We start from the raw sequence: 15,059 nt of genomic DNA, 5'->3' as shown, positions 1-15,059 counted from the left end.
TAGTGTCTTCATCTCCAGGTCATTGTGAGGATTAAGTGAGTGAGTATACACATGTGGTTAGAACAGTCCAACCCTGTAAAAGGTGATGGTGATGTTCTTTTGATGGCAAGTACTAGAAACCAAAATGAGATAGTGGAGATCAAAGAAGACATTGTTGGAAGGATGCTGGGGTTTTTTCTGGAACATTCTGATGTGCAGTCAGGCTTGGGCTGGCAGGAATCAGGCTTCTGTCTCTCCAGACCCAGCACCAGGACCCTCACCCTAGCAGAGGTTCTTAACCCACGGTCTCCCTGCTTGCTTCCTGAGAGTCTGGCAGGGCAACCATGAATTTAGATGAGAAAAAAAAAATCTCAATTTTTACAAATCTCTGTGAAACTGAAATTGGCCCTTTGCTCCCTTGTGAGTTTTTTGGTTTTTTCCATCGTGAGTTATATAGGCAACGAGCCACAGTAGCAGGTAGTCACAGGGCTAGGAATTTGTCACCAAAGAAATCAACCGTTTGTTCATATCACATTTAAGGTGACAGATATTTCAGAAAACTTAATTAAACATACTCACCAAGAAGTAATAGAATACGGTATAACAAATACATTGAAAAAATATTTTGACAAGTATATTTTAGCATAATTGCTAATCAAACATACTCATCAAGAACTAATAGAATACATTATATAACAAATATATTGAAAAAAATATTTTGATGAGTATGTTTTATATTTCTTTTGTGGTCTTGCATATTTTATTTTCTGCATTTATTTTATTTTTTTGTTTTTATTTATTGTATTTTCTGTATTACAAGTCATATCCTGAGGAGCCCATAGCCTTCACCGGGCTGTGACAGGGTCCAGGTACAAAACATGGTTGAGCCAAATGTGTACAGGAATCCGGGATCCGTGCTAAAATACAGATTCTTGGGGCCCCCTCCCAGAGAGGTTGACTCAGTAGGTTAGGATGGGGCCCTGAATTGGCACTTTTGAAAGCCTCCTGAGTAGTTCAGGTGTGGATGGTCCAGCACCGCACTTGAAAAAACATCCCTCTGCACTCAGGCCAGGAAGCAACTCTCTCTCATGAGTACACAGTTCCTTTTTGGGGTGACAGAAATGTTCTCAAATTGATTGTGGTGACAGTTGCACAGCTCTGGGAGTATACTAACCACTGAAGTGTGCATTTGGAATGGTGTGTGAATTCTCAGTGGAGCCGAGGAGACAAAGAGTGACTTAGCTTCCAAGTGTCCAGGTTGAAATCCCAGGTTCTGGGGAGACAAGATGGCTTGGTCAGGAGGCAGTGCTCAACGCCTGACCTCAGTGCTTTGAAATCACCTTCTTAGTCCTTTGTATAAACAGTTTCTCTGTATTTTGGAGAGTCTAGTTGTCAAGTGAGGGGACCAAAAAAAAAAAAGAAGAAAAAAACCGCAGCATTTCTAAGGAGTAATCTAAGCTGATCAGTGTCATTGTTTGTTGGTTAATTGGGATGCATTTTCCTTCTACACATGAGATTTTCTTCATGTTAAAAATCAGAGACTGGACGAAAGCCTTGTGCTTGGAGTCAGAAACTTGAGTGCCGTCTGACCCAGTGACTCAGCAGCCTTATGGCATTGGGAACGTTTTGTAACTCCTCAGAGCCTCAGATAATTGTCACCTTTCTAAAATGTCACCCAAATGCCTGCGTGGCGGGGCTGCTATGAGGTTGAATGAAACAGTTGATCTGAAAGTACTTTTGACCCAGAAGCTCTGTCCCTGGGGTTGCATGCTGATGACCAGTGGGTGGCATCCAGCCCAGAGACACGGTTTTTGGCCACACAATGATGGAAAACATTTGGTATGAATTACCCACGTTTAAAAATTGGTAGATCACAGAAAAACCCAGCTTTTTAGTTCCTCTTGAGGAATCAGATCCTGCCATGTGGGCCCCACATTCTCCGACCCGCGGCAGCTGGCCCATGCTGTGGAGGGAGGAAGAGGCATGTGCACTCTCTCCAATTCCCATGGGTGCTTCTGGACCCATTTCTGTCGCCTGCCTGGTCCACTGGCATTCACCAGAACGTCCCCCTGGCCTCAGCGGATTGTCTCGTTCCTGGTATCAGTGTGCACGCTTCTGTGGGGGTTTAGTAAAGATCAGGAGATGAATAGCCTGTGTGACTGCCTGCCCCGTGTCCTGTGCTGTACTGCAGACCTTCAGCAGCCTTCAGTCTCTGGGACTCCTCCTCCAAGCCCTGCAAAGTAGGAATCACTGTGCCTTTTCCACGTGAGGCGCCCATGCTGGAGAGCCCGTGCAGCTTGAGGTTGCACAGCTAGTGAGCAGCAGAGCAGCAGGTCTGTGCTGCTCCAGGGTCTGTTCGGCACCATCTGAGCCTGAAACGTTGACAGGGCACTTTATCAGCTCAAGGCTGAGCCTTAGCAACCCTCCATCCGTCCTGTGGGATACAGCATTAGTAATAAATATGGAAGATGTTCAGCCTGAATAGCCGAGGCTGGGGGCTCCGGGGCCCCAGGATGGGCCTCACGTGAGGCACGTCTCTTGTGAGTAGGTTTAGTATGAAGGCAACTCCCGCATCCCGCTTTTACCTGGTTCAGATCATATCCTTTCGTGTCACAGCTTTTATTTAATTTTTTAAATTTAATTTTATTATTGTAAGAGCATTTAACAAGAGATCTACCATCTTAACACATTTTTAAGTGTGTGATACGGTATTGTTAACTACAGGCACCGTGTTGTACAGCAGCTCTCTAGAGTGTCTTCGTCTTGCTTAATTGAAACTTTAAGCCCATTTTTAAAAACTATTTTGAGAGAGAGAGAGAGAGCGAGCGAGCATGCATGCAGAGACAGAGACAGAGCGTGCAGAGACAGAATCCCAAGCAGGCTCTTTGCTCTCAGCACAGAGCCTGATGCAGGGCTCGATCCCATGAACCGTGAGATCATGACCCGAGTCAAAATCAAGAGTTGGACACTTAACCGACTGAGCCACCCAGGTGCCTCATAAGCCCATCGATGAGTAACTCTCCATTTCCTCCTCCTCCTAGCCCCTGGCAGCCACCATCTATTCTTAATTCTGTGAACATAACTGTTTTAGATGCCTTATGTAAGTGGAATCATGAGTATTTCTCTGTGATTGGCTTCTTTCACTTATTGGCTTCCAGGGTTCATCCATGTTGTCATATTTGACAGAATTTCCGTTTTTTTTAAGGCTGAATATTAATCCATTGTGTATGTATATCACCTTTTCATTATCCATGCATCCACTAGTGGGCGTTTAGGTTGTTTCCACATCTTGGCTACTGTGAATAGTGCCACAGCAAACATGAGAATACTGATACCTTTTTCAGATCCTGATTTCAACTCTTTGGACAAATACCCAGAGGTGGGATTGCTGGACTGCTGAATCATATGGTAGTTCTGTTCTTTTTTTTTCTTTTGAGAGAGAGAGCGTGAGCAGGAAAGAGGAGCAGAGTGAGAGGGAGAGAAAGAATCTTAAAACAGGCTTCACTTTCAGCCTGGAGCCCACTGTAGGGCTTGATCTCCCAATTGCGAGATCATGACTTGAGCCAAAATCAAGAGTCAGATGCTTAATTGACTGAGCCATCCTGGCACCCCTGGTAGTCCTCCTCTTAATTTTTCAAGGAACCTCCATGCTGTTTTCCATAGTGGCTGTACCATTTTGCATTCCTACCAACCGTGTACAAGGCTTTTAAAAGACTTCATTTTATTTGTTTAGAAAAAAAATTTAAAATCATTTTAAATGCAGAAATAAACATTTCCCCAGGCCAGCCCTCTCTTCAGCAAACGGTGTCACTTTCGGAGCATTTTGAAGTAATCTGCTGTGGTGTTAGCAGCGGTCAGCCTCTTGGCGGACAGCCTTCTCTATAACATTTGGTAGGACATACAGACTTGATTGAACAGGTTTAGTGTTACCACTTCAGAGGCCTAATTTTGATTCAGTTAAAAATTGTAGGCAATGGAGGAGCTCCTGGGTGGCTCACTCGGTTAAGTACCCGACTTCAGCTCAGGTCATGATCTCGTGGTTTTTGAGTTCGAGCCCCCTTCGGGCTCTGTGCTGACAGCTCAGGGCCTGGAGCCTGCTTTGGATTCTGTGTCTCCCTCTCTCTGTGCCCCTCCCCTGCTCACGCTCTTTCTTGCTCAAAAAAAGCAAAGGTTAAAAAAACAATAGTCACAAAATAGCTGGCTTACATGTAAGGCTTCCCCTAGTTAGCCAGCTCCATAAAGTCAGAGAGGGGCAAAAAAAATACAGTATTAACAGTTAGGAATCTCTGCTCTGGAGCCAGACTGTCAGAGCTCAAGCCCTGGTTCCCCCACCTACCAGCAGTGCCACTTAACCATTCTGTGGTTCATCTGCCATCTGTGAAATTGGGGGTGGGGGGGGTGGTCATGATCATATCTAACTGGAACACAGAAAAGCTACGATAGCCACCATAAAACTTAGCTACTGTTATTCGTCTTTGTAGCCACCTCAGCGCCTGGCACACAGAAGGTGCTCAAACTGTAATCCAACCACCATGACTTACTGGGTGCTTGCCTGCGCCCAGCACTGTCCTAGAACCAGGGACAGGGTGGGACACCGTTCACACTGTGTTCCCAGGGCAGTCCTGGCTGTGTATCGGCAAATACGGCAGATGAAGTGTCTGTCGTGCTGGGTTACAGGCGACGATGAAAGATAAGCATAAACAAGAGATATTGTGGGGCAGTTCACTGCGGGAGTGAGGAAGTCACTTGAGAACTGCACTGCAGAATGACAGACAGGACGGTCTGTGATGGAGACTGGGGCCGGCGGTGAGCAAGGCTCTGGCTGGCTGATCAGAGGAGAAGGCCTCGCCGAGGAGCTGGCGTGTATAATGGGATCTGGAGGCTGTCGAGGAGCCAGTGTGGCCAAGTCTTGCAGATGAAGATTCCAGTCGGGGGGTCCGGTAGGGCCGGGAAGCCAGCCATCCTTGTCACGCGAGCTGCCGGCCGCAGCATCCTCTGCGCTTCCGTGGAGATGTGTGTGGGAGACCAGCCCCTGGGGACCGCCTCACCTGGGCTCCCTTCTGGTCTCCGAGTCGCTCAGCCAGCAGCAGGACCAACAGCAGACTGGAAGGCGGGAGGAGAGCGAGTTTGGGGCATCCGTCCCCTGATGCCGCCGTGGGTTGGCAGCGGCCTTGTTCTTCTACCCGAGGCTGTGGCTCCTCCTAGGTACCGTCTCCAGCTGCGGGTCTTGCACTTCCGGTCACGCCCCTCCCCACCTTGTGCTTTCAGTCCAGGGTCGGTAAGGGCTTCCTGCTGTCGTGAGGCCCCGGGTGCCTCGCCTGTCCTTCCTCTCCAGCTCCCTTCACGCTGCCCCTGTCTCGATAAATAATCCTTCTTGAACTCGTCCTCACAGAACCATTTTGAGCATGCCCACTGTGTCCTGGCAGGATTCTGAGTGGTCCAGCTGGGCCCAGGAGACATAAAGGTGCTGGCTGGAGTGAATGAGGGGCAAAGTGTGGCCACTGGGTGAGCAAGACGATGGCAGCAGAGCTGGGCACTGACTCTTGGCGGTAGGCCTCCATGGAGCATGTTCAGAAGGGGAGCCACAGAAATGCAGGCAGCTTGTTGGAAGTGAACTAAGCTGCTGGCTTCGTGGCATCCGGCACTCTCTTCCGATTCATTTCAGCATCTGAGGAACACCATTCTGCGCTCTGCCTCTTGGGTTTTTTCCTCTCCCAAGAGAGCGTCCTCACTTTAGCTGTTAATGTCACTGAACGCCCTGAAGAGCAAGGCTATATTTAACGCTGGTGCCCTTGCTGGTGACAGTGATCACTGGGGGCTTACGCAAAGCAGGTGGCTTCTGATGTTGGATCTGCTACAACACCCACAATCTTGCTTTTGGAGTCGGAGGAGCAGGACTTTTTACTGCTCTACACATAGAACCAGTGTGTAATTTTGGAAACAGGCCATTAAGCTGACAGGTAACTTAGCTCCCTCATTCCTTGGACCCAGAGAGGCTCTCCAAGCTCATCTCCCCAGACTGGGGCATGCTCGTCGGCGGGGTGAACGTTATCCTGTCCGTTTTCTCAGTGGTGTTTGAGCAGGCTTGTGAGTGGGCTCGCCTGCAAAGTAGCTGGCACTTCCATTCCCCGAGAGCTGCTAAAGGGAGGGACCCGGGCTTCTGTCCTGGTGGATTTTTGGTTTTTGGTTTCTCCTCCTACTTCCTATCTAGCATTATTTATCCTTTTTTGGCTTTCCGCTAGGATCATCCAGAACATGGGGTCCTGTTCCTTGTCCGAGAGCTTCTCAACGTGATCCAGGACTACACCTGGGAGGACAACAGTGACGACAAAATCCGCATCTACACCTGTGTCCTGCACCTCCTATCCGCCATGAGCCAGGAGACCTATCTCTACCACATAGACAAAGGTAGCGGGGGCCCCTCCCACTGGACTACACCGAGCTGGAATTTCACGAAAGTCCAGTAAAATGTTTTTGTTTTTAAATCCCTTAGGGTTTTACGCACCAGAAACTTCTAGTCCAGGGTCTCACTACATGTGCCCAAGTAAGAACCTGAGCAGATCCCTGAGCCCCATCCTGCCCCTTCTCAATTGGGAACCCCAAGAAGAGGCCGGAGAATTTTGTCTATAACAAATATCCAAAATCATTTTGACGACCTGACAAGTTTAGGGGAGCACTCCAAGCACTCACTCCGTGCTCTCTCTGGTGTGCTACAGAATAACCTAGAAAGGTGGTTTGATGTCCACAGGCATGAGCTTCTCCCAGGGCTGCCCCTAACCACAGACTCAGGTGGGACCCTGGGTGTTTTTACCTAGTTCTTCAGGTGATGCTGAGGCTCAGGGAGCCCCTATTTCAGATGCTCAGGAGGAAGGAGGTGGCCTTGCCTCCCCCACGTGCTACCAGCCATTCTGCATCTGCTGCCAGGAATTTGAAAGCAGACTTCTCACATCCTGGATGTAACACAGGACAGTCCCAATTCCAGACATCTGCCCACTGAGCCCAAGCACCCACCTGCTTGTCAGACCCTCCGCTCTAATTATCGGTTTTCCCAAGATGGCCCTATTGTTGTGAAAAGCGCGTTGGCCAGTAATTGCATACTTTAGGGTTTAAGCAACGGTCTCTCCACTTGGAAATTTCTGGAAACACATTTGCAGTGCTAAGGGAGGGCCTTCTGCTACAACTCTCAGGCTTCCTCTAGCTGGCATTTGGGGGCTAATAGTTAAGATGTAACTTAGGGAGGCAGGTTGATGTGGATGATGACAGCACCCGAGACTTGAGCTCCTACTGCGTGCCAAGGCCCACCCCAGACTCCACGGATCTTTCTTCTGTACTCCTTACGGCCCTGAAGCGTGTAAGACAGGCATTTACATCCCCATTTTATGTGTGAGCAAGGGGAGACTCCGAGAGACGCCATGGTTTACTCCAGGGCCTGTGGCCGGTTATTGGTGGAAGTGCAAGTCACACCCTGAACTATGGAGCATGTGTCATGCTGCCTCCTTTTATAAAATAACAGTGTTTTAATTAAATCATAACATATGTCAGACATACAGCCAGCTGGAAAGCTCAATGAATCATCACAAAGTGAACACACCCAGGTAACCCCCACCCAGATCATGCCCCCACCCAGTCATCGCCCCCACTTTCCCCTCCAGGGCACACCACTCTGCTTCCAGCATCACAGATTAGTTTGTACGTTTTCGACTTTTGAGTCAGTGAAATCGTTTAGCAAGCATTCTTTGGTGTCGGGCCTCTTCCACTCGATACTCTGTGTGTGTGAGATTCACCTGTGCCATGCATAGCTGGAGTGCATCCTTTTGCATTGCCGTGTAGTATTCCACCCGGTGACCATACCAGAATTTATTCATTCCCTCCGGGATGAACATTTGCATGTTTCCAACGGTCCTGGTTCTGGCTGTTGAGGGTAGTGCTGCTGTGAACACATTTTATACATGCTCTTGGTGTACATTTCCACTGGCAATATGCCTACGGGTGGAATTGATGGCTCATTGGATTTGCTTATGTTTGGCTTTGGTAGATACTGTCTCACAGTTTTCCAAAATGGTTGTACCAATTGACACTCCCACTAGGCATGAATGAGTGTTCCCTTTGTTCCCTCCGTGTGGTCAGTCTTTTTCATTTTGGCTGTTTTAGTGAATGTAATTTGCATTTCTCAGCAATGAGATTGAGCACCTTTTCCTATATTTGTTGCCTTTTTTTATTTTTGAGAGCGAGAGAGAGCGAGAGAGAGAGAGAGTGGGGGAGGGGCAGAGAGAGGGAGACACAGAATCCAAAGCAGGCTCCAGGCTCTGAGCTGTCAGCACAGAGCCTGATGCAGGCCTCAAACCCACAAACCGCAAGATCATGACCTGAGCTGAAGTCGGACACTTCACTGACTGAGCCACCCCGGCTCTCCTATTGGTTGGCATTTTTATTTCCTTTTTTGCCAAGTGCACATATAATAGTAGAGACACTTCTGAGGACCAGGCGCTGACCTGGAATTGGGTCTGCAAACTTTGGGCCCTGTTAGAGGGGTAAGCCCTTTCCTGTCTCCTGTCCTCTCCTCATCCTCCTATTTGAGCAGATTCGTTTAACCCTCTGTCCAAACTATACAGCTGGCAGACTGGGAGCCAGAGTGCAAGCAAAGGGAGTGTGGCTATGTGCAATAGACAGGAGTCTAGATTTCTGGCATTTAGAGAAGAAAATGGAAGGCTGGGTGGGTTGTTTTCCTTCTTTCTTGGCCCAGCTGTGTTTACTCTGGATGTGCAATTGTGACCTGACAATTGTCTTAGGAGGAGAGAGGCCCAGGGGGCCAAGGGAGGCGCTTGGTTTCCCCACCCCTTTCTTACTCTAGGCAGCCTTTTACAGTGTTGAAACAGGTTAGAACTTCTCAAGAACTAGGGTCAAATTTTTTTGCATTTACAAAGAATTCCTTTGCTACTTTCTTTCTAGATTAATCCGATGACATTCTGAGATTTCCTGGAACAAGAACTCCAGTGCTCTCCTACAAATGTGAGAGAGTAGATGTGTTTGATGTGTGAGGGAAAGTTTCCTGTGTATGGAGTGTTCCTTTTTTATTTACTTTTTATTATATTCTTTTATTTGAGAGAGCGCATGCAAGTCGGGTAGAAGGGTAGAGGGAGAATCTCAAGCAGGCTCTACGCTCAGCGCGGTGCCTGACACGGGGCTCAATCCCACGACCCTGGAATCATGACCTGAGCTGAAATCAAGAGTCAGACACTCAACCAGCTGAACCACCCAGGTGCCCCTGCATGTTTATTTAATATGCAGACAGTGTGTATCCAGCTAGTTGGAAGACCACAATCCAGGATGCCCCTGTGAAGCCAGTGTAGCCCCTTTGCTCCTCCATGTCACCTGCCAGGGCCTTGAAGCATTCAGGGTCGTGATCGCAGGGCAAGACAGATGCAGGGATTGTGGGCTATTCTTAGTGGCCACCTGCCAGGGATATCATGTCTCCCTCAGGGGACTCTCGGGGCCACTATACACACTGGTCTGACCAACTTCCTTTTAATTCTCAACTTGGCCCTTTGCTCCCTCCATCATTATCAAGTATGGAAAACTCATCCTGCCCCCTAGCCCCTTTTTCCACTTGTCCAGTGAATTCAAGCTGTGGAGCTTAGCCTGTCTTTGTTAATTCCAGAGTTCCATCCCAAGCCTAGATTTCAGGATCCCATAACCCCTTGTACTGCCCCCTTCTGACATTCAGTACAGGCTTTTCAGTTTGCTGGTCTGCATCTGCTAATGGTCTGTGAGCTCTCTGAGGCAGGAACCAAATCAGCCTTGGCCCCCACTGGGTCCCCAGCTCCTAGCGTGGAATCTGGTGCAGAGCAGACCCTTACCCAGGAGGTGCAGTGTGTGTGTGCGCACGCGAGCAGCCTGCTCTGAACACACGCCTGGCCTGCCTGGGGAGTGTTGGCCATGGGCAGTCTTAGACCTTCTCTCTTTTCCAGTGCTGAGCTAATCAGAAAGAGTAGGTTCCAACCCGGAGTAAGACTGAGAATTTATGCCAAGAACTATTCTGGTCCTCAGCAGTGGATGTGAGAAATTCCTTCACCAGCTGCAGTTTTGCTGCCCTGCAAAATCAGGTGGTGGTGACTGGCTGAATCACATTCTTTTACAAGAATCACAGTCTGTTACATTCTTTTAAGAGAATAGCTGTCATCCTCTGAATGGTGGATAGTAGTTGAGACATAGACCCATAAACAGGCAGAATTGGATGAGAGATTGCCTTTGGACAGAGAAGCCGGGGCGCAAGCAGACTGCTGCTGGGGAGCAGTTGTTCATTATTCTTAGACAACAGGTCTGCAATCTGCTCACAAATGGTTTGGCTAGAAAAACCCATTATGTGTGAGTGTGTGTGTGTGTGTGTGTGTGGAGAGAGCAAGTGAGAGAGCTTGCACACAAGGAGCAAAATGGTGTCAGCTGGTGTTTCGAGGGGAGACAGGCAGGTATTCAATGTACTGCTTTGAAACAGCAACTAGAAATGTACATAAGACATGTCTGAAATTATTTTATCAATTAATTACTACATGCTTATTATCTGTCCCGTTCTCTTTTTTTTGTTTATTTTTGAGAGAGAGAGAGAGAGATAGAGCACGAGCAGAGGAGGGGCAGGGAGAAAGGGAGACACAGAATCCAACGCAGGTTCCAGGCTCCGAGCTGTCAGCACAGAGCCCAATGCAGGGCTCGAACCCATGGACCTGGAGATCATGACCTGAGCCGAAGTCGGACACCCAACCGACTGAGCCACCCAGGCGCCTCTGTCCCATTCTCTAAAAGATTCAGACAATTTGAAAGGAAATAATTAAAAATTGGTTCTTAAGCAACTATAAATTAGGAAATATACATGGATATATGTATATCTGTGTGCTATATTTATATAAAGGCTCTACTATGGATACTGTTTAAAAATTAATAGTAGCTTGGGGCATCTGATTGGCTCATTCCATTGAGTGTCCAGCTCTTGCTTCGGCTCAGGTTGTGATCTCATGGTTCACAGGTTCAAGCTCCACGTCCAGCTCTGCACTGACAGTACAGAGCTTCCTTGGGATTCTCTCTCTCCCTCTCTCTGCCCCTCCTCTACTCATGCACTCTCTTTTCAAAATAAACTTAAAAAAAAAAAAATTAAAATTGATAGTATCTTGTAACTGTTACTAATAGTATAACATAGTATATGGTAATTAGCAACTATAGATCACATGGTTTATTATCCTCCTAGTATTTAATGTTGTAACAGAGCATTTAGTTAAAACTCTGTTGATCGGGGGCGCCTGGGTGGCGCAGTCGGTTAAGCGTCCGACTTCAGCCAGGCCACGATCTCGCAGTCCGTGAATTCAAGCCCCGTGTCAGGCTCTGGGCTGATAGCTCAGAGCCTGGAGCCTGTTTCCGATTCTGTGTCTCCCTCTCTCTCTGCCCCTCCCCCGTTCATGTTCTGTCTCTCTCTGTCCCAAAAATAAATAAACGTTGAAAAAAAATTAAAAAAAAAAAACAAACTCTGTTGATCGACATTTACATTACTTCTCATTTCACCCTTTTAAACAAGTTTACAATGAACATACAATGAACATATAACGAATGCTGCTGTTTACAGCAAAACAACAAACATCACATGTGCATCTTTGGGCACCTGCTGGATTATTTTCTTTAAAAAAAATTTTTTTTTTCAATATTTATTCTTGAGAGAGAGAGAGAGAGAGAGACAGAGCATGAGCAGGGGAGGGGCAGAAAGAGAGGGAGACACAGAATCCGAAGCAGGCTCCAGGCTCTGAGCTGTGAGCACAGAGCCCGACGTGGGGCTCGAACTCACGAACTATGATATTATCACCTGAGCCGAAGTTGGATGCTTAACTGACTGAGCCACCCAGGCACCCCTTCATTATTTTCTTAAAATAAATAAATCCTTTGGAGTGGTCTCTGTAATCAGAGATCTCGACTTTTTTGTACTAAGACTTTACATTAAAAAAAATTGTTAAAATACACATAGTAATAAAGGTTACCATTTTAACTATCATTGTGTACAATTCAGTTTTATCAAGTATATTCAATGTTGTGAAGCCATTACCACCGTCCATTTCCAGAATTTTTTCATCATCCCAGCACTCTGTACCCAATACACAGTGACTTCCTGTTCCCTCCCTGTCTCCCCAGCCTGTGCTGACCTCCATTCTACTTCCTTCTATGGATTTACCTATTCTAGTAGCTCGTAAAAGAGGAATCATGCAGTATTTGCCCTTTTGTGTCTGGCACATTTCACTTACAAAGATTTTAGGATTCATCCATGTTTTAACGTGTCAGAATTTCATTCCTTTTTATGATTAAATGATATTCCTTTGAATGGGCATACCACATTTTGCTCACTGCTCTGGTCTGTTCCATCAGTTGACTCCAACGACAGCCTCTATGGGGGAGACACCAAATTTCTGGCTGAAAACAACAAGCTGTGTGAAACGGTGATGGCTCAGATCCTGGAGCATCTGAAAACCTTGGCCAAGGATGAGGTAGGTGCCCTCTGCCTGTCCCCCTGCTGCTGCTTGCTCTGAGCGCACAAGTTTCTAGGGCAAACGTTGGTTCATTCTGGAAAGGAAACTCATTCACGTGAATAGTGTGTTTATGTGCAGACATGATGAGTGCTCCATCCAGGGCTTTTGCTCCTACTTTACTTGGTCACTCTCTGAAATGTTCTGCTTATTTCAGTTGTTTGCCTCTCCCACCAGAATTTAAGCTCCATGGGGACAGGGACCTTGCGCCATGAGTCTTGGAGACCTCCTTGTGCCTGAGGTTAAGTCTCTAGGGTCTGTCACTCACCACAGCATCCCCACACCCTGAGGCTGGCATACAGCAAATCCTTGACCACTACATACTGAGTAAACAGCCTGTGCTTTGCCTGCGTTTTTTTCATGCCAAGGTACAAGTGCTGTGTTTGTTCTTACTGTACAGAAAAGGAGATGGAGGCTCAGAGAGGTTTCTCCACAGCCCTGGGTTTCCTCTGGTGAATGAACACCAGGGTCCCCACCTACAGACCTCCCAGCTTACAGTAGTAGTTTTTTAACGACTGCATTGCCCTCCTCAACCAAGGCCTTTCTGCTTATCTTGTAAGAAGTGGCATGTGGTTATTGTCCTCCTATGATGGTAGGTTCTCTTTTTCCAGCCTTTGTTCTACTTAAGTGTGGTGTTGACGACTCTGCATGCATTGTCTCACCTAAACCTCAGGACAGTCGGGTGAGGTGGGAACAGCTGTGCCTTTAAACTTTACAGGCAAGGACAAAATCCCAGAGTGGCAGCCACACGATATGTGGTCAAGGCAGTCTTCTGGAACCCATGTTCTTACCCACAGAATACACCAATGTATCAGATGCTAGATCTTTTACATTTTTAGAGCAGTTTTTCCATGTTCTCCATAAAGTTAGATGCTTAACTGATTTTAATGTTAATTTTCACTTAGTCCAATCTACAGAACTACCTGGTTCCCTTCCCCTGTTAGACCAATCATGACTTCCTTTTTTGCAGCTTCAACCCAAACATGTGGGTGACAGATGGATCCCAGAAGCCCGTCTCAGGTTTGGCCGAGGCAGTTAGTTGTTCAGACCGAGGCTCATCTCTGTTACTGCGTTAGGGGATGGAGGCCGGCAGTACTTGAGGAGTCAGAGCTGACGCCTGACCTTTCTCTGCATTCTGTGGGTCAGCTGGCACTTGAATTTGTTTCTGCCTCCACATGCTCCCCGGGGTCTTGCTCTTTACTACTCCAAGCTGTCAGCTTGAAGCTCTGAGCATTTGGGGTTTTTTTATTCCCAACTGTCAAGAGACAACCTGACGGCTCGTTCCGGATTTCATCATGGCAGGCCCTGTTCTTGCCTGTGTCCTGCTCAATTCCCTTTCCCAAACCTAAGGCAGATTTTGGACTGCCTGCTTCCCAGTAGCTTTCCAAGCCTTCCCCTTCCTTCCCTTCATCAGATTCTCTGGTTCCTAGTTTTTGCTGCTGCATCCCCACCCCATCAAATCCTTTGAATACAGGGTAAGATCAAACTGGATTTTAAGTTAAATTATTACTCATTTCCAGGGCTATATAAAACACCACCATTGCCCTTATCCCCCTGCCCCACCAGAAGACCACCAGAATATTACACAGCTGTGGGTGTACGCATGTGTGACATACATCTGTGTTCTGGGTTCCCATCATCCCCAGGGTGTTCAAGCAGGTGCTAGAGAGAGAGGTATTTTTTCTGGACTCCATTCTCCAGCAGCCCCTGCCAAGTTCAGGGCCAGCCTTAGGGTTAGCAGTCCAAGAGGCAGAAGGAAAATACAGAACTGCTGCCCTGGGTCCAGAGTTGGTCACAGTGCCCTCTCTAGGGAGGGAGTGTACTTTGGGGGTGTCCCGCCAACCTGGGGACCCTTCTGGACACAGGGCTACAGAACTCTGGAGAAGTTAACACGTTGAGGGCGCCTGTCTGGGCAAGGGGCAGAATCAGAACCCCAGTTTCTTCAGAGAAACTGGTTTATCAAACCAGTGAGTATTAGAAGAGGCCTTTTTCAAACACTCTTAGGGTTAAAGACCCAGCTTTCCTTTGCACAAATAGGTGGTTTTCAGGCGTGAGCTCTTTCTACCCCACAGAGTGGAGTCCTTCACCTTCAGCTTCCACTTGCTTCACTAGTCAGGTCCCCTTCTGCTCCTCTGCCGTGAAAAATTCTTCTTAGTACCTTTTCCTGATTTTTTAAAACCCAGGGCCCTCAGAGCAATGGTATGTGTTTAACAGCTTACGCTCAAGAAAAATTTGCCACATGGCTTGAAAATAAATACATTTCTTCAACTTGATGCAACAGGCTGGGTTTAATCACAGGTGGCCACCAACAGCATAAACGACCATAGCCTAGAAAAACCCCAAGCTCACAATAAAAATAAACCTGAGAACTATATATATATAAATATGTAGTTATGTCTGGTCATCGTCCTCCCACCTCCCTGCCCCATCATGCAGTTGCAGGTACCTGGTTTCAACTACGACCCACAAGCAAATTATCCTCCTCCTGACATCTCATTAGAATGCTGGTAGTAAGTAGCCTAACAC

General features: G+C 47.4%; 1 protein-coding gene and 1 long non-coding RNA gene across 10 annotated transcripts in view; one reads left to right on the top strand and one right to left on the bottom strand.

The window, feature by feature from the left end:
- The window catches only part of LOC109495257, a 39,442-nt gene that overhangs the window by 11,800 nt on the left and 12,583 nt on the right, over nucleotides 1-15,059 (bottom strand). The gene's annotated exons all lie outside the window — the stretch shown is intronic.
- VPS35L (VPS35 endosomal protein sorting factor like) overlaps nucleotides 1-15,059 on the top strand; it is a 118,586-nt gene that overhangs the window by 99,251 nt on the left and 4,276 nt on the right. For 7 of the 8 annotated variants that reach the window (XM_045047680.1, XM_045047678.1, XM_023247154.2 and 4 more), the window contains 2 exons: nucleotides 6,222-6,387; nucleotides 12,376-12,494. In XM_045047680.1, coding sequence (XP_044903615.1) covers nucleotides 6,222-6,387; nucleotides 12,376-12,494 — 285 coding nt within the window. Of the gene's footprint in view, nucleotides 1-6,221; nucleotides 6,388-8,928; nucleotides 8,989-12,375; nucleotides 12,495-15,059 lie in introns of those variants that run through there. The other variant, XR_006591042.1, reaches the window with a different exon arrangement.

Source organism: Felis catus, chromosome E3, assembly GCF_018350175.1.
Source record: "Felis catus isolate Fca126 chromosome E3, F.catus_Fca126_mat1.0, whole genome shotgun sequence".
NCBI lineage: Eukaryota > Metazoa > Chordata > Mammalia > Carnivora > Felidae > Felis > Felis catus.
Note: the sequence above shows the minus strand (reverse complement) of the source record. Positions and strands in the feature narration are given on the sequence as shown.